Genomic DNA, 19,761 nt, shown 5'->3' with positions numbered 1-19,761 from the left:
GAAGACACTAGGTTCACGTGATAATGGCTTCCTCAGAATAAGAGAAAAGCAACTGGTGCCTCACAGTTCAGAGTGAATAAAGAAAGGCAACATTGGGGCATGCTAGGTGACAGAAGAAACATTAGTTACTTATTCTAATTTAGCCTTGCTCAGGCTTTTACTCTGTTCTCAAAAGGTGTCCCTGGTCTTCCATATGTGCTGGTTTGATAATTTAAATCTTGTTGAAAACTTTTGAACAGGCAGTTTTTACCACATGGACATTAATACCTTGGTATAGAATAACTTTCCTACCAAGATACAAGGATAGCATTAAGTTATTTTGATGAACATTTATTATATATTTTGGAATTGTGCTGCGCACTGCTATAATTTACAAGTTATGTACAAAGCTGAACCAAGATACTGCATCCACACACAAAGGATTTTTAAGGTAGATACCCAGATTTGAATGTGCTCTACATCTTCTGTATCATCACTTGAAATTTACCTGCAAAGAAAAAACGAAGTCAGATCAAAGTATCACCACTAGTTATTTTTCCAAACAATTATTTTCTTGTAATAATTTTATTAAAAAAATAGTATGGAACATTTCAATCTTATGGTTCAGTTGTGAACAATCTAGACATTATTTAAATTTAGGATTTAAATTCAACTCCAACTGCACAGCTTTTTCTTTTTTTTTTTTAAGTTGATCCATCACAACAGTTTTGTCAGCTAAATTTAAAGTTTGTGCAAAGTCTGTGGAAATTTTTAATCCACCTTAAGCAGCTTGGGTAGTTACAAGGGACTTCACTGACTAACTTTCTTGATGACTTCTGTAGAGAAAAAGCATGTATCTAGCTGTTTTTATCTTCACTTCTTCAAATAGCCTTCTGGACATACATCCTTATTCATATGATGTTTCCAAACATAAATACAACTTTTTAGTTTTACTTCCCACTCAATATCATGGAGGTTCACCCTCTGTCAGTATTTTCTAAGCACTAAAGCATTTAGTGACAAGCCATATCCTGAAATTCATACTGACCCCTATGGCCCAGCAGCTTCAAACTAATCCCACCTTGATAAATGCGTACACAGTGATGAACTCAGTAAGGAAAGTTACCAAGTGAGCTAACAACTGAATACTCTGAGGACTACTTACATGCAGGCATTGATGAAACTTCAGCTGTTACAATACTCTTTATTCCCAAATTCGATAGGCCTCCTCTGATTAGTCCACAGGTAAATGCTAAATACTAAATATAAAGTTGCACTTTAAATAAGTGTCAAGGGTGAAGCTTGTTGCTAGAGATTGAAACTAAGTACTCAAGAGCAAGATTTAACACTTGGACAATGTAAAACTATGGAGGTTTTGTTACCAGGCTGGAGAGACCTTGTCATGTGTCTAACAGACAGAAGCTCTGATATTTGCTACACCAGAGCTCACAATACAGATTTCTCTTGTTAGAGGCACTATCTTCAGTCACTTGTTTCTACCTTTTTTCATTAAGCCTGTAGGAACTTAATGCCCTTAAAAAAAACTATTCCCAAGACTTGGCTGAAATTAGCAACCAGTATTAAAGTCAACTAAAGAGAAACAGTCCAAGATAGCATTCTTGCACAGGCCACATCTTAGAATACAAGTGCTAAAGCTGCCTGCAGATATTCAGAATATACGCTGCAAAACAGAAGAAATATCTCATCAAACACCAAAGAAAAATTCCCAAGGATAGCAGTCTGCAACTGTGATGACTAAGAAGATCAAGTATTAAGAAATCATAAAATGGAACTGAATGCCCCATTTCTTACATCCACCTGAACCAAAGTGCTTTACTTTTTACTGATTCTACTTACCTAAAGTATTACTCTAACTCAGCATCTACGCTTAAAACTATTTTTAACTGGTGGAATATCTTTCTGAATGTTCATATAATCTCAGAAGCTTGTTCTAGGTAACAAATAGCATCTTCCAAATATGTTTTGCAAATTTTAAAAAAAGCTCCTGAGAGCACGTTCTTTCCAAAGAGAAAGAAAGAATTTGTGTGATAGTGGCAGTGACAGACCAGCTCCTACCATCAAGTAAGTCAAACATGACAACAGCAAGTTTCAGAACAATTTCTCTTGAACCATAAATCACATCCACTGATCTGAAAAAAGGCGCATTTAAAAAAAAAACCCAAACCAGCAGGTTTTGGAGACTAAATGTTAGCTGCCCTTTTAGAAAGTCTGTGTCCACTCAATTACAAAATTTAAAATTACTATTAATAGATCAAGATAATTCAAATCAAACTGGTAGATCTCAAGGATAAAAATGAAGCGTACCTTTGGTGCATGTTCTAAATACTGCTTTCCCGCAGACATTTGTGTCAAGAGACGAAATTTGTTATCTTGAAGGACATAAATACCCTGTTAAAAAAAAAAAAAAAGTAGTTTTTAGTAGAGTATCTAGTAACATGTAATCAACACTTTATGTGAAGGCATTTGATTTGTACAATACAATGTTCTCAGGTTGAAAAAGGAAAATTTAGATTAAGGCATATATGATTTAAGTTTAAACTGTATTGTTTACTTACATTGAAACGTAAAAACGAAAAGATACTTAATTGTGAATTTACAACAAAACACCTAGATGATAATATAATCAGTAAATTCTAGAAAAAGTTTATTTATATTCTTCTTGGAAGAGTCCTTCCAGTGCTCTGAATCAATAGCTCCATATTAGATAGTCTTCATTAATATATCAAATACATGCTGATTTTTACATTCAAATCTTAATTTGGTATTCTTATTCTACAATTCAGTGAGAATTGTCTTCTTTAATAGAGATACAGGCAACAACACCCAGCAGATGATCAAATTAAAAGTCTAGTGTTTACTACATTACCATTTTGTGCCACAATATGTATTTTAATATATTAAGTATAAACACAGTAATTTTAATTTCTTTGATAATGACTGTGCTACTTTGAAACTCTCTAACCCTTAAAATGAAATTAAGGTTGCATATACAACTGATACCTAAGCTTAATATTGCAGCTTTCTTTGAATTAAAAAAAAATATATTTCTAAGGTAATTATTATTCATTAAAGTTATTGCTTGATAAACAGCTCACTGAAAAACAAAACCTACTTGGCACAATCATAGAATCATGGAATGGTTTGGGTTGGAAGGGACCTGAAAGATCACCTAGTTCCAACCCCCCTGCCATGGGCAGGGACACCCTCCACTAGACCAGGTTGCCCAAAGCCCCATCCAACCTGGCCTTGAACACTTCCAGGGAGGGGGCATCCACAGCTTCTCTGGGCAACCAGTGCCTCACCGCCCTCACAGTGAAGAATCCTTGTACAAGTTCTCTTGTCCCTCCTTTGATACAACAGGAAAATGGCCATAAGAAAATCAAGTTACTCAAAATGAGAAGGATTTTTTAGTCTAGTAAAATGGCTCCTTAAAGTATTTTGATCTTCCAGAACTATGTCTGTTGATATAGTAAAGGACGTAAATACAATGCAATGTCACCAACATGCACGTTTTGGGAAGTTTTCCAGCTGTTTCATATACAAGTATGTTCAGTAGAGTGCAACTGTTTCAACTGTTAATAGTCTTCAAAATAAAAAATTAATTCAAGGCAACCATTCTATCTGAATATATGTTAAGACAGCAATATCACTTTCTCACACTAGCTTTCTACTAAAATTTATTGGGACGTAGATAAAAAAGTTTCTGTTTAAGTGTTAATCAACTGTAACTGCTACTGACCTGTCAGTTTGCAACTTTACAACAGCGCATATAAAATTCAAAGCATTTTTTTTTCAAACAGGGTGGCAATAAAGACATCACAAGCAATTACTAAATGGTACTCTGAAACTACATGCTAACATGAACCTTAAAAATCTGCTTTTTAGACAGAACATCTAAATAAAGAATATTTTGGGTTTCTGATCAAATTATTAATTCTAGACCAAGACAAGCAAAAAAATGCACTAGCAACTGAAAACAGTTACTGATTTTCTAAGTTAAATCTCGTTCTACAGCATTAGTACCTGATGATTAGTCCTTAGGTTATCTATTTGTTTTTTGAATACAGTTGTCCAAAAATCTTTGCAAATGAACTTCATAATATCTAATTCATCCTTGAACCTGGCAGTATCTTTTGTAAACCTAAGAGATAAGTGAGAAATACATCAATAATGAAGGTACACACAATAACTTGACCATTTAAATAGAAAAAGGCAATACAAAATATGGTATTATGTGACATTACTTAACTTTTTGTTATTAGTTTTCCAATCATTGCATAATATCATTCTAGCATCACTCAGCTTTCATCAAGTATTGTAACAGTGTTATCTTAATACTCACAACACTACAGCAGAATAAATGGTTTTAATTATAAGATTATTAAAGATAGCTGAAGTACAGAAAGATGCAAACACAGTTTTATCTTCAACTGAATGTCTAACTAGAAGATAAACCTCACACCTACACTACTGCTTGGAAGGAGTCCCTCAAATATGCAAAAAAAAAGCACTAACTCATAGGAACTAAACGTGTAAAACTTGTTCCTGTTTCCCAAAAAAGGGATCTCTCTCCTGCTGATTTCAGAATTCTCTCCCTTTATCCTCCTTGAGGGTCTTTATCTGGCACTAAAGTGCCACTTTGTTCAACAAAAGCATGCCTTCAGAAGCTCAAGAGTCTTCACACGACCCCAGAACAAGGGCACCGAAGTTGGAAGCGCAGCAAGCCATCGTGCATCCTCAAAGAGCCTGGGGAAAGAAGGAGCCGAAGTTCCAGGGACTGAGAGTGCTTTAGAAAAACGAAATGCAGGAGTAGCCAATCATTAAATTACGTTTAAAAAAGAAATTAGAAAGAGAAGAAAATCATGAAACGCACCAGCAGTAGGAAACATGCAAAAGTAGGTCTACAAAAAGTGCAATTAAAAAGGATCATAGGTATTAAAAGGAGCCGTATACTCTCACTCAGTTTTCATGACGGAAAGCACTGGGAAAACACATACTACAAAACTGTCCTGTGGTATTCAAATACAGGTCCCCACAAAAACGAGATGCCAAAAGAGAGGACACCAGAACGCATAACAAGGAACATACCTGCACCGCAACGCTCTGCCCACCCAAAGCGGCGAGCAGCTTTCCGCCGAGCGGGCGAGCGCTCCGGGCCCCAGCAGGCCGGGAAGGAGGGGGCCTGAGCCCTCGCCGGGCAGACGCAAGGGACAAACCCCGAAGCCGAGCAACGCCCGCCCGCCGGCCCCGGGAGCGGGCAGCGGCCGGCTCGGGGCGAGGCTGCGGCAGCGGCGGGGACTCACCTCTCGATCAGCCCCTGCCCGACGCGGAAGCCCATGCTCTCCAGCTTGGTGGTGCAGCGGCCGTTCTCCTGCAAGACACAAGGCGCCGCCGCCGCTTTACCCCGGCCGCTGCCGGGCGGCCCCCAGGGCGGCCCCGGCCCCACTCACCCCTTCGCCCTGCTCGGCGGCGCGGTACAGCCCCGCCACCATCTCGTTGTGCAACAGCAGGAAGAGCGCCTCGTCCGCCATCTCTGCTCCGCAGCGGAGCTACACCGGCGCCGCGGCAACGGCCAGCTGCCGCCGGGGCCCGCCACCGCCGCGCCGTACCGCCCCTTCCGGCGACGGGGAGGGCGTGCGGCGCGACCCGGCCCCGTCAGCCTCTGATGCTCCTGACCGAGGCGGAGCGGTCCGGCAGCGGCGGCTTGACTGGGTTTCCCCGTCGGGGAACCGCTCGGCGTTCCCGCCTGAGGCGGGGAAGGGCCTTTGACGTGACCGCTTTCCAGAGCTCGCTGCCTCGGGCGGTGGCGCGAACCGGGGCTGCCCGAGCGAGTGCCGTGAAGGGGCCGGAGCTGGGGGAGAAGCACGTCTCTTCCCTGCGGGGCTGCCCCCCGCACCCCTTATTGCTGAAATTGGGGCGGCAAGGAGGGGGGACGGGGACGACACTCGTGGAGTGTTTATTGCCTTTAGAACGTCGTTCATTCATCCGCCTTCCATTTTCTGTGAAATGGAAGCGGCTCCGCGCCTGGCGGCTCACCGCCGCCTCTCCACAGAAACGGCACAGCCTGTCTGCCGGGGAAGAGTGCAGTTCGCCGCCCCAGGCGTTACGAATAACGTCCAGTCACGGAGTTTTACAGCCGTTAAACAAAGAGCCAGCCAGCGAAGACCAAGCCAAGCAGCTTCGGGCGACGAGCGGGAAGCGAGAGCGCAGGAACGGACGCGCCCGTGAGGCCGCCACCACCCCTCAGGTCTGCGCGCCACGGGGCAGCGCGCCAGCCCTCAGTAACGTCCCCGTCTATTGGCTCGCCTGGTGCGGCGGCCTCGGTAGAGCAGAGGTGATTGGCCCCCGCTTGAGCCGCCTGCGTGCTGGTTTGTCGGCCCTATAGAAAGTGGGAAAGTAGGATGAGTTCCAGGTGGGTGGGGATGAGCGTCCTCGAGGTACCGTTCTAATTGGGCTGTGGGAAAATGGCGTAATGAGTTCTCATTAGCTCTGAGAGATGTCACTCTGGCGCTCCTTTGGTGATTCGTAGAGCTGGCAAGCAGAGGCTTCCGTTAATTGGTCGGTCGGTATGCCAGTCTGCCCCTGGACCCTGTGATTGGTGGGCGCCTTCAGCGAGCCTTTCCTGCGGGGCGTGTCCTTTCCTCTGATGCTCGATTATTGGCGGTCGGAGGGGACCGCCGAGGGGCTATTGGCTGCGCCGTTCCGGCCCGCGGCTGCCGGAGTGGGGCCGCCAGGCGGGCCGCGCTGTGCCGCGTGTGGGCGGGGCCTTCCCCCCGCCCCCCCCCCCCCCCCCGTTACCCAGCGGTGCCTTGCGCTGGGCCCCGGCTAGGCCGCGTTGCAGACGGTATGGCGGTGGCGGTGCGCGCGCTGCAGGAGCAGCTGGAGAAAGCCAAGGAGAGCCTTAAGCACGTGGACGAGAATATCCGCAAGCTCACGGGCCGGGACCCCAATGACGTGAGGTGAGGCGGGGGGGCCGCCACCGGGAGGAACGGCTGGTGGGGGGCCGTGAGGAGCGGCCAGGCCGGAGGGGCACGGTGATGGGAGCTTGGCGTGCGCCGCGCTGTTGTCCCGTGAAGGGGGCTGGGCGTTGCGTCAGGGGCCCGAGGGGCGGGCGGCGAGGAGCTGCCTGCAGGCCGCCGCCCCTGTGCCCTTCCCCGGGCCATCCCCGCTCCTCTGGCGCAGCGGGGGGGGGCCGTCCCGCTGGTTTGCTGACGGCGTGTGCCCGTCGCGGTGGCGGGAGGTCGGCGACACACGACCGTGGGGTGCGTGAGGGAACGGTCATGGCCGCGGGCACCTCTGGGTGGGCGAGCTGCAGCGCCCTCGGGAGGCTCCCTGCAGCGGGTCGGGGGGCCGGGGCAGGTACCGTTAACAGCGCCCGCTGTCTCTTGCAGGCCCCCTCAGAACAGACTGTTAGCCCTCACAGGCCCTGGTGGAGGTAGAGGGCGTGGGAGCTTATTGCTGAGGTAAGGAGCTGCAGAAACGGGCAGTGGGGTTTCTTCCACCCTTTTCCGTGGCATTGGTGTGCTGTCCAGACACTGGGGTGGTTGTGGTTTTTTCTCTGGCCTCGTTGCTCATTGTACTGCTGTTTCAGTAAGCAAGCGCCAAAGCTGGCCTACAGGGCATTTGGGCTTTTATGTCACCGCCTGAAATTTAAAGTGCCCTCTTATTCTGTGTTATAACAGGTTTAAACTGGTGGTTTTCCCTAACACTTGCAGCTGTTAGCCTGAAAAATTAGGGAGAGCATCAAAGTTAAGGGAGGTGTTATGTAGTGTCTGGGACTTTGTCTCTTTGAAATCGTCCAAAATCATTCTCTCAGTAATTGAGAAACTGGTAGCTTTTCCAGGAAGAATAGAAAGAGTTAAAGTCAACAGGAATTTTAAAACACATGTAGGTAAAACCACTAGTGTTTTGCTATGTATTTTTCTTTCTTTCTTTTCTCTTCTCTCCCCAAGTAGAACGAAAAGGCCAATTTTTGTTAAGTAGCTCTTTCTTAATAGAGTACATCACACTTTTTTTTTGTTGAATTTCAATATTAAACTGCTGGTTAAGGCTTAATACATCTTGAAAATTATTGCAAATATGAGCACTTGAATGTAATGGGGCTTCTTGTTTGAGTGTAGCTACTCAGTTGAGTAAGTACTGAAATTCAAGTTTAAATTTGTTGGTCCACAAGCAGTATGTTTAAACACTTTATTGCAGTAGTAACAGTAAATGACGATAGAGCTGAGTAAAATTTTTTGTTACATCATGACCACAAAGGCAAAAGGCCATTTGATTGTGCAGGCTTAGGGTGGACCTGGGGTTAGCCTAACTTCTTCTGAGATCACAAGTGTTTTCTTTTTAGGCGTGGATTCTCGGATAGTGGAGGAGGACCCCCAGCCAAACAGAGGGATCTTGAAGGGGCATCCAGTAGGTGGGTGCAAAAACTGATGCAGAGAAATTGCTTTGTCAGAATGAGAATTTATAACAGTAAATTTAAAATACTTAGATTCAATAACAACTCATGACTTTCATTGTCTTCTCTAGAGGTTACATATTCAAGACTTGTTGGAAATATGTTCGGATTATAGCAATTGACTGTGGTAAAATCTTCCCCCCCCCCCATACGTTATAGCAATATAAAGATTACAGCAATAATACAAAGATATAGCAATACAAAGAATCTTGGGATTTTTGTGTTTTACTTGGTGTACAGTCTGCTATGTTATACTGTGCTTAGTAGCCCAGATTTGTTTAACAGTAGACACAAATTGAATTATGACAGAGACTTTGGTTCAATAAATCGAATGCATACAGGGTGACAATAGACTCAGATTTTGAGCTTTCACATCTGAATGCAGATCTGTCAGATGTGATGGATTGTAGTGAGCTTCATTCCGTGGGCACTTACATGCAATGGTAGTTCTTGATTTAAGCAAGGCTTGCTTTTGAATTATTGAGTTAACACAAAATGAATATTGTGAAATGGCTTTACTAGTAGTGAAGTGCTGTGCTACAAAGCTGAGAGTGAAAGCTGAAAATAACTTTTATTTAACGTGCTGCTGAGTTGTTCATTGTTAAAGCCTCGGTTCATCCAAGTTCTCAGGTCTTAAGTGCTCTGCCCCTCCTCAGCTGTGTTCTAGGTATTTGGCTAGGTAACTTAAATAGCATTTTCCGTTTGAAACATCAGAGCAACCTTTATATCTTGATGCATTTAAATCTGTCTCACGATCCCCTTATACCAGTAGCCATTTTAGAGACTCTGGAAAAAAGAAAAGTGCAAACATTAAAAACAAGAAACAAATTCCAAAGGTATTCTAAAAAGTCAAATATGGTAGTAATGTGGGCTTTTCTGTTTTACTTTACTGTGCAAGTTGTATTAAAACTTAAACTGTTTTCTCTCACTGACTTTTATGAACAGTAGATTCTGTCTGTAAAATGCTACTTACTGGTCATTGGAACAGTGGGGAGGTTTTTACTGGAAGTGTTGGTTCTTCTGACTAGATATACTGACTTGTATTTTTCTCATGTTAGAACAGATGCTGTCCTAAATGTATGTTCTCTAGTGACCACTAATGCTTTTTCTTCCTCAGGCTGGGTGGAGAACGTCGGACAAGAAGAGAATCACGCCAAGAAAGCGACGCAGAAGATGATGATATTAAAAAGGTAATACATGATAAATGGAGCTGTGCAGGAAGAAACATACTAATCTGGAACATGAACAAAGGAGTTTGTTTGTTTGTTTTTGTTGTAGCCAGCGTTGCCATCTTCTGTTGTTGCTACCTCCAAAGAGCGAACACGTCGAGACCTTATACAAGATCAAAATATGGATGAGAAAGGAAAACAAAGGTATGCAGAAATCTCTTAAGCATTAACATGGTACTTCTGAGTGCTAGCAGAGGAAGTAGCTTTAGTTTTATAAACTATTATGCAGATGCTATTATGTATCAAAGAGGATGTTGAAGAGGTACCATAACAGTATAAAATTGATTTTTAAAAAAACATTCTTTCAAAATACTTCACAGTAGTAACAACACATCATTCACTTCACATAACTGACAGAGGTTCTACTTCTCGGGCCACCTACAGGAATAGGTTTGCTAGTGCTATTGTAACTGATCATCTTTGAGTAAGATGGAAATACATATAGCTTCATTGGTTACTTAACATTTTGGGCTATTACAGCTGTCTTGGTACATCATTTATTTTGTTGGGTGAATGAGGCTTTTGGCTGTGTTTTTTTCTCCCTATTTTTTTTAAATGCAGTAGTTCCATCATGTGTTTGTTTTCTTTTATTAGTTTCAGACTTACTGTGTGTGCAGTCTCACCTTCCTTCTGCCTGCTTCTTTTTAGATTCCTCCTATGTATATATACTTTTTCCTATATTTTATTTGTGTCAGGGTAGGTCATAAAAAGCAAATTTCCAACTGTGTCCAACCTCTTGGACTCCATCCATTTCAGTCTGCAGCTCACCTGAGGCAGTAATAACTCATACCTCAAATAAATAGAGGAATGAGAGCTGGAATAAGGAACTATAGAGAGCTCCTCTGATAAGGACCACAGATGAATTAGCACAGAAAAGGCACTTCAGTTGCTGCTTTTACAGTTACAACACCACTAACAGATTGTTGTTGCTTCCATCACCAGTTTCCAACTGCTTTCCTCACAGAAAGACTTTCTAAATTCTTAGTGGACTTCCTAGAGTTTCAGGCACTAAAAGTTTGTTTCCTCAGAATTGTAGTTTTACTGGTTTGCGCTTCAGTACTCTTCTGGGAGATGAGCAAACCAGTATTGATCTCTGCGTGACTTGTGGTAGAAAGAGGCTCCTTAAGAGGACAGCATCCATTGAACTCTTGATTTTGCTTGGTGTCTTCTGGGATGTCATCCATATACAAATACACTTTGAGTAATCTCTAGCTCTCAATTCTTTATTTGTTCCTATTTCTACTGCTTAATATACAAGTACCTTTACCTTTCCATCAAGTTTGTGCCACTGCAGTAGGGTGGTACTGAGTGAAGAGAGTAGTATTTCCTTTCTCTCTTAATTGGGTAAAAGTTCAAGGCAAATAAGAGAGTCTGCCTCTTGCTGTAAAGGCTTAATTTGGGATTAAATGGAAAAAAAGAAAAGGTGAATTCAAGAAATGAGGTCTCGTTCAGAAGAAGGGAATTCCTTGAAGAATTTTACTTAAATATTTTAAAGTTTTTTCTCGAAACAACACCTAATTGGATAAGAGCAATTCTGCTTTCATCCCACAGTGCAGTGTCTCATTGTAGGAGATACTGTTAGGCGAACTGTGACAGATAAGCTTTCGCTCCCCTGTGGCTCCGTTTCTCCTTAATCCTCTGAGCGCGGTGGGAGGGGTATTTTTTTCCAGAAAGCCCAGTGACCTTCCAGTTCACTGCCTTGTTGATAGCTCACCCTGTATTTACTCAGCCTTTTCTTCAGTACTCTCTGCTTTTGGATTTTTTTTTTAATATTTCCTTAGTTTCATTATTTCCAGATGTAAAATGTGCAGGCTTCCAATTTTCCCAGTGTTAACTCTGCTGTGTTATGGGTAAGAGCTGTGTCTTACTCTTAAGCAAAATATGATATGCACTGTAAATTATATCCTTGACTGTTGGCACAGTCAGTATGTGTTCTATTGCTAATGGCCTTGAGTAATATTGAGCCTTTAAAAATAAACGTCTCTGAGGTGGAAAGTTTCTGATTGTTTATGTAAATAAAAATCTTAGTTCTTGAACTGAATCTCAAACTTCTTTTTGTTTTTATTCAGGAATCGACGTATATTTGGCTTGTTGATGGGCACTCTTCAAAAATTTAAGCAGGAGTCCACAGTTGCTACTGAGAGGGTACTTACTTTTTCTTCTATCAGATTCTAGATTGTAAATAAAAAGCAAAATTGTGTGGTTAAGCTGCTTCAAATAGGAATGAAATTTCCCCACAGTGTAGGTTGCGGGTACAACAAATTGGTAAGAGTGCATGTAGGTTTTTGTTTGGTTTAGTGGAATTGAAGTGGGAGGCAGAAAAGGAACTTTTAACAATGTCATGACTTTACAACAGTATTTCTCACCATTGCAGAAGTGAAAAGGCAGTGTTTTACTGATTGTTTTTTGAATTCCTGTGCATTTTTAAAACATGTAAAACACACAATAAGTATCTTTTTTCATGTTTACATTATTTGGGGATCATTTTAAAGTAAATGGAATTTAATCAAGTAACTATTTCATAGGTCATAGGCTACTTCTGTATATAATGGTGATTCAGTATTGCTGAAGCCATGCCCACTCCTGATGTTCCAGCTGTTTAAATTATAATTGAGTATACAGAAATGTATGGTTATATTATGCTGTTTGACTACAGTGGTTTCCCCCTCCCAGTGCAGACAACAAGAATTCCTGTTTTTAATAAATGGATATGTGATTGTAGTGAAGTGAAGGCTTTGCAGAGCTTGGTGGTAACTTCAAGAAAACTCATATATAGGATGGTGGTAACTTTATTTCTAGTATGCCCTTTTAAATTGTGGAGGGTATGGTATTTGTTTACTGTTGCCCTAAATGGGTTATTCAGTTAATACTAATAACCTTAGATTAAAAACAGTGTTTGAAAGTTCTATTTTCAGCAGTCCAGTGGAAGCAGATACAAAGTCTTTAAACTTAAAATCTTTCCTGTGTAGCGTTAGGATAGCTGGCTTGCTATGTTGGTATTGATTACTTTCAGATTCCGTATTTGGATATTATCTAACTTGTCATGTAGCACATGAGAAAGGACCAAAGTTCTCTGTTGCCTGCTTCCCTTTAGAACAAGAAACTGTTGATGAAGATGGTCTAGAAACGTGGAACCCTTGTCTAATTTATAGTATTATGTGTTTGCATAACGAGACTTTGAGGAGTTACTGTTCTTTGCAACATTCTTCTGAGAATTTTTATAGGCATTGTTCTCATCATACATAAAAACTTACTATAAATCTAAGTAGAGGCCTGAAGAGTTTTATGGCAGGGTATTTTGTTGTCTAGGCACTAAATTGTATTTTTTATTAGACTAATTGTACAATCTGAGCATATGGCTGTCTAGGACATACAAACAGGGCATTCCTGGATTACAGTAATATACCTAATTAATGATGAATATACTGGAAGTATTCGCAATGTAATTTGTCTGCAGTCCTTCATTTGTTTCTAGGGGAGTTGACTTTTTCCCTCCAAGTGGAATACCCGAAATCTATTTATTTTTTTCTGTCATTGGGGAAAAAAATATGTTGAAGCTTGTACTGAAAATGTAAATCCAAATTGAATGATGGAAGAGCAGACAGAAATCCACAGAGGCCCATACTTTTATAGTTAACACAGAAAAAATTAGGTGCCAACAAGCAGTGACACTCTTTTCTTCCATTACCTGTAACTTAGGAGGTACTTCTTAATGTGTTTTAGGATTGCCTTTAATGGCGTAAATAATTCAAAATTTTATTTGGACCAAACTAGAACACTTTCTTGATTTAGAAAAAATATTGAAGATACTTCTTTATTTATCTTAGCAAAAGAGACGACAAGAAATTGAGCAAAAACTTGAAGTGCAGGCAGAAGAAGAAAGAAAGCAAGTTGAAAATGAAAGGCGAGAACTGTTTGAGGAAAGACGTGCTAAACAGACAGAGCTGCGGTTACTGGAGCAAAAGGTTGAGCTTGCTCAGTTGGTGAGTTTTAGTTTTGCTCTTGATCTTTCTCTTGTTTAAACTATTCTTGTGTGTCTTAGGGTTATTTTCTTTCATTTCTCAGCAAGAAGAATGGAATGAACATAATGCTAAAATAATTAAATACATAAGAACGAAGACAAAACCCCACTTATTCTATATACCTGGCAGAATGTGTCCTGCTACGCAGAAGTTGATGGAAGAGTCACAGAAAAAGATGAATGGTAAGTGGTCTTTGTACTACAAAGGCCCTTGTTCTTGCCTCCCTTTGATGTTTGCTGTACAAATTTCTTTTAAGTCTCTCTGCTTAAAAACGTGAATTTTATCATTAGGACAAACTGTATGTTCTTGCATGGGTGTTCATCATAAGTGAACATTACTTTTTCAGTGACTTATTTTTATGTTGGATGTGCTTTGATTCTCTTACAAGAAGTCAAAAGAGGTGTATGAATAATCTCAGAGGTATGTGTTTAAAACATAGTCCTTATATTAGCTTTAGTACCCAGATGTATGCCAGTGCAGTAATTTAGGTTTTGAAAAGGCAGATTCTATGGATTGAAGACCCAAGGAAATGCAGGTTTTTATAAAGGATTTAAGAAGTGTTTTCTTAAGCACAGGACTAAAACTTTATGATGATTTTTTTTTTACCTTAATGTATGTTCATTTCTGTTTCACAGGATGACTATGTTTTTCTTTTGGAAAACAATTTAAAATACTGCGGTTGATGGTAGTCCTACTGTTCTTTTTTATTAAACTGAGAATGTATTGGGGTTTTTTTCTTAAGGAGCTTTTCTTCATTGTGTGGGGTTGGGGGATAAGAGAAGCTAGCTCACCTGTCTGAACAGCTTATTACATTATTTAAGCTTTTTTAATACCTAACCAGCTTTTTGCTGATTCTTACTGTTGTTTGTTTACCTTAGGAAATATAAACTTGTTAATATACAAATACCAAGAAATTAAGGTATTATTTTGATATACTGTTGGTTGGATTCATTTTAATGAAGTCAAAAAAACTTTTTGTTAGCTTAGATTTACGGCTTTACTGTTCTGATACTCAGCTGAGCTGACTATCCCCTTTGCTTTGTTTTCTTAAGGTAACTAGCAGTCTTTTTCATTATGCATGAATGGCTTGCTACTTCACAATGAATAAGGGTGCAGTATTTAGAAGTTAAAACAATTTGATAACTTACTAGCTCATAGGGGGAAACAGACTTCAGTGTCTGTACATTATCTGAAACTAATATTTATGCATTTGTTCCCTAGCACTCTTTGAAAGCAGGCGAAATGAATTTGCAGAGCAGATTAACAAAATGGAGGCCAGGCCCAGAAGACAATCTGTGAAGGAAAAAGAACAGCAGGAGGTGCAGAATGAAGAAAAGAAGGAAGAACAGAACAAGGAGCAGGAAGAGGGTAAGGTGGCTCAGCAGGTGGAAGAGTTGGAGACAGGTAATCAGCACAATGATGTAGAAATGGAGGAGGTAGGGGAGGAAAAGGGAAAAACAGGTTCAGGGCATAGTGATGCAGAGAAAGAACAGGAAGAGGATGAGCAGAAACAGGAAATGGAGATTAAAGTAGAAGAGACTACTGAGGTGAGAGAGAATGACAAGCAACAGGATAGTCAGCACGAAGAGGTCACAGTTGTAAAAGAGGAAGGTGAAAACATTCAGCCAGTGGATAATGAGCAGGATGTGGCTGAAATGAATGAGGCAGATAGCGTAGAACCTGTAGAAAATGAAAATGGCAAAGAAGTGGAACCAGAAACAGTGTGTGATGCCCAGCCAGAGAAAGTGTGTGATGTTCCTTCTCCTGAGAAGGAGAAAGGTATCAAACCAGAAATTGAAGCTGAACCAGAAGAAAAACAGGAGAAGGCACTCGAAGCTCAGCCAGAACCTGTGGCTGAGGCTCTGGCTCAGCCACAGCCTGTGCTGCTGCCACAGTCACCTCAGTTGTCTCAGGCCGCTCAGGATCCAGAGCCCCAGGCAGGCAAGGATGACAGTGCTGTGGTGTCTGTAAAGGTGGTTGAGGCACAGACCGAGCAGAGTCAGACACCAAGTGTAGAAATTAAGAGTAAGACTAGGAGTAGAAGCAGGGGTAGGGCAGGGAACAAAACTGGTAAGAGTCATAGCCGTAGTAGCAGCAGCAGTAGTAGCAGTAGTACTTCAAGCAGTACTACTAGTGGAAGTAGTTCCAGCACTGGCAGCAGTAGCAGTCGGAGTAGTTCCACCACCAGCAGCACTACAAGTGGGAGTACTAGCAGGGACAGTAGCAGCAGTAGCTCTAGCAGTAGTGAAAGTAGAAGTCGAAGCCGAGGAAGAGGGCATAACAGAGATAGAAAGCGCAGAAGGAGCACAGACAGGAAGCGAAGGGATGCTTCAGGAGTAGATAGAAGTCACAAGTCCTCAAAAGGTGGGAGTAGAGATACCAAAAGCTCAAAGGATAAAAGTTCAAGATCTGACAGAAAAAGGTCTATATCAGAAAGTAGTCGGTCAGGCAAGAGAACTTCACGGAGTGAAAGAGACCGTAAATCAGACAGGAAAGACAAAAGGCGTTAACAGAAGAGACCAAGCTTCCTTAGCCTAATCTTTGCAGCGGAAGATTATTTGAGTGAAAGGATTCCTTGTAAGGAGGAGGAGAAGGCTGCCTTAAGAATTGCATGCTGTAAAAAATCTTTTGGAAAAATGCAGACTGTTTACCAGGCATTCTTGTACTTTTTACATAATTTTGTAAAAGGTTACTTACCAAAATTATGTGAAGTTCCTGAAAATGTAAAAATAAAAGATTAACACTCCTTTGCATCTTTTTTTAAATAACCTGTACTCATTAAGATCCTCTGTATATTTTAATAGGTAAACCTTTAAGTAGGTGTGATCGCTTCTTCTGTATCATACACCTTTTTTTTGTAGAAATAAATGTGCGTTTTAAATAAGTTGTTTGAGATGTCCTGTTGACAATTAAATTCCCTTTTTAGATCATATGTAGAGAGGCAATGTTGCAGGAAACGTAAAATTTTGCTTTTCCCCTCTATTCCTTGCAAGAATGGGAATCTTAAGATCCAGAAAAGGGAGTAATGTCTCCAGTGCTGGGTAGGAAGAGAAAGTAATTGATTTGGATCTATACTTTTTGTTTTCTTCTGTAATTGCAAGCTCTTTACTCAATCCTATTCTTCCAGTTTTATAAAACTTTTTCCTATCTGTAGGCAAGCAGTGATTAAATGGGCATGTTAGCACTGGCCAAGATAGCTCAAGTCAGTTTGGAATACCTCTCTTATCTGCCTTCTGCAGGTGCTTTGGTAGTATTTACATCTATGTTCTGGAGACAGTTAAATCTGTTTAATGATGTTCCTTGCTTTGATGGCCGGTGGAGGAAAGACTTCATCTTGCTTCTCAACCAGGATTCTTTTTATTTTAGTTGCAGACTAATCTTTGATCCTTTCATACCACTAGGAATAATTACATTGCAGTGTTGGAGTTACCTGGGACTACCTAATACTAATGTTGTGTGCGTGCAAGAATGCTTTCTGAATGTATTTAATACAACTTAAAGTGGTATGGTGTTATCTATGAAGGTGAATACTGTTTTTATATAATTTTGTATCAAAAATAATAACATCTGTCGCTCTGTTCTGTACATGTGCAAATAAATGTGGCTTTGTAGACTACTCTCTCAATGCCTATGATGTTTTCTATAACACAGGTGTATTACCTTAGTCTTTTTACATTTAAAGCAGGAATCATAATTGCAGGTGACTGTACCTTAGAAGCTCTGTATCCAAAATTGTTCTTAGAGGCTTTACTTAATGCCTATTAACCGAATATGACACACTGCTATAATTAGCATTGTCTTGGCAGGAAGAGAATTCTTGGATTTCATATGCCAAATGGCAGACCAGGAAGTCCTAGAAAGATTTTGGAATGGAAATGACATGTAAGTTTATTGTAGTGTACGAAATGCCATATATACACCATTTGTCTGGAATAGAGCAGACTTTTGCAAAGTTCTAGTTTGGGAGGGTGTCAATTCTTGGATTTTTCATCTGAACTCAGACTGACTTCTGTTCTAAAGTGCCAAACTTCCTGCCTTAAAGAAATGCATCTAGCAGAGGATGAAGTGGGGTATTCTTTTCAGTGCAAATAGACACAGTGGGAAAGCTCCTCAGGCTTCCCCCTTCTCAAGCTCAATACTGTATTCTGATTCTTCAGTCCATTTGCTACTTCAGTATCCCGTCTGCTTCTCTACAACTGAGCATCGTTTGTAGTTCTTGTCAGTAGTCTCCAACCATATTGCATTCCCTTCAGAAGAATGTGGTGGTTTAATGTGTTGCCTTTTTTTGAAGGACAAGCAAAAGTTCAAATGCCTTATTGAAGATGTTAAACACAGCACTTTACCACAAGGAACAAACGTTTATACTGAGCAGTTGAGTAAATGTTACTCAAACGCTATGTGTTTGCATGTTTCAACTAACTCCACATTCCAAATTGCCTTTGGAAGCCATTTTAATTTTGTTGATTAATTGTATTTTTTTTCTAACATTGAGTATTTTTAAGTTTTCTTATTTTGAGCTTAATTGAATGAATCACTGCTGTGGTGTATTTGCTGTGCAGGTTTTAATGGCTGATACTGCAGTCATTATGCAAAGCTAAAGAAGTAGGTTGCTAGTCATGCTCCTCTCCATGTTCATAGTGGCTTCTATTAACAGGGCTTATAAACACAATGTGGTGGGTTCTGGTAACCGAACTAGGGAATGGATTGATTACATTGTGTCAGGTTATATTACAGGCAGCAATGTATTTTTGACAAAGTGAAAATACAGGGGTTTTGTTGCTGAGTACAAAGCTAGTGGTGTATTTGGTAGTTTAATGTTTGTTAGAAGACACTTACTGCCATGGTTAAACTGTGCTGTTAATAGTTAGCCTTGCTATATCTAAGCAGCTCAATGTAACATAAGCATCAGTATGTGATAACTTTGTAAGAACAAACTTTTCTAAAAGCTAGATATTCCAACCAATGTTTCACTACAGGAATAGTACAAGATAGTAGTATACTGTTGACACAATGTTACATACAGCCCTGTGTCTTTATAAAGCAGTAGTAGTTTTACCAATTGTTACATTTGCCCTCAAGTTCCCATCCTCTTACCCTGAAACAATTTCAGAGCTGTGGATAGGGCTGGGACCATGGGTGCAATTTCCTTCCTCTGTTGCCAGTTTACTGTTTCAAATAGCTGGCAATTTCAAGACTGAATTTGAGGTGACAGTCTGGGGGTTCTGAGAATCAAGTGCACATAGCAAAGGGGTAGGAAACAATTAAAACATTTTCTTATTTCCCTTCCCACCATAGTGGTGAGTAGAAATCAAAGGAAAAAAAAATGCCTTGTTCTCTTTTCACTCAAGTAATGTGGAAAAAAAGGAACGATGAAAAAGGAGGGGAAAAACTAAGAATGAAGTTGAGATCTTTTATGTGAGTGGGCAACATACCATGTATGCTCTATGCCCTCCTCGTGGAGCACTTCCATCAGATGGTGCCTTCTAGCTTTACGTATAACTTTAGAAGGCAATTTGTTCTGTGGTTTTTTTAGAGCTTTTATACAATGCATTGACTCTATACCATTTACTTGCTGTCTTTCTTCAGTCCTCATGCAAAGATAAACTGGAAGGCTTCAAGAATGTGTTTTTTCCACGATGCTCCACTCGGAGTCCTTGTCAGACTAGATTTTATACAGATTGTTCATTAATTATACACTGAAACATGACTTGGCATAAAAAGTACAACTCTTCAAATTCCTGCTTCTTTACTTAAGGTGATGTCTCTGTGCTTAGAACAGCTTCATTGTATGTATTCAAAGGAAACCTGAAAATATTTTTTTTCTGTGGCAAGTAAGTATTAGTGAACTAAACGCCCCCCGTCAGCAAAATTAACCTCCAAAACCAGTAAATTTGGAAAGGGATTTCTAGAGCATCTTTTGTTTATCAGGAAAGTAATGGTCTTGTGGCCTAGTTATAATTTTGAGATTCAAGTTCAGCTGCTGATTTTGTAGCAATTGCTGTGATACAACAGGACAAACCTATTCATTTTATGTATGTTCCAGACCTTTAAAATG

The 19,761-nt window shown here is 40.8% G+C and overlaps 2 protein-coding genes across 2 annotated transcripts; one reads left to right on the top strand and one right to left on the bottom strand.

Annotated features, from left to right (window-relative positions):
- Window positions 1-314: 314 nt before the first annotated feature.
- TRAPPC6B (trafficking protein particle complex subunit 6B) lies at window positions 315-5,629 on the bottom strand. The gene is made up of 6 exons (XM_075753944.1): window positions 5,451-5,629; window positions 5,304-5,371; window positions 4,024-4,141; window positions 2,305-2,388; window positions 1,145-1,238; window positions 315-487 (listed from the first exon to the last, which is right to left on the bottom strand). The coding sequence occupies exons 1-6, from the start codon at window positions 5,529-5,531 to the stop codon at window positions 456-458; spliced, it is 477 nt and encodes a 158-aa protein (XP_075610059.1). The 5' UTR covers window positions 5,532-5,629; the 3' UTR covers window positions 315-455.
- A 1,149-nt stretch (window positions 5,630-6,778) lies between these two features.
- PNN (pinin, desmosome associated protein) lies at window positions 6,779-17,322 on the top strand. Its single transcript, XM_075753941.1, has 9 exons — window positions 6,779-6,959; window positions 7,392-7,463; window positions 8,345-8,413; window positions 9,573-9,645; window positions 9,734-9,828; window positions 11,754-11,829; window positions 13,512-13,667; window positions 13,750-13,888; window positions 14,928-17,322. Exons 1-9 carry the CDS (start codon window positions 6,847-6,849, stop codon window positions 16,214-16,216), a joined length of 2,082 nt encoding a protein of 693 aa, XP_075610056.1. The 5' UTR covers window positions 6,779-6,846; the 3' UTR covers window positions 16,217-17,322.
- The last annotated feature ends 2,439 nt before the right edge of the window (window positions 17,323-19,761 follow it).

Source organism: Balearica regulorum, chromosome 5 (assembly GCF_011004875.1).
Source record: "Balearica regulorum gibbericeps isolate bBalReg1 chromosome 5, bBalReg1.pri, whole genome shotgun sequence".
NCBI classification, from domain to species: Eukaryota; Metazoa; Chordata; class Aves; order Gruiformes; family Gruidae; genus Balearica; species Balearica regulorum.
Note: the sequence above shows the minus strand (reverse complement) of the source record. Positions and strands in the feature narration are given on the sequence as shown.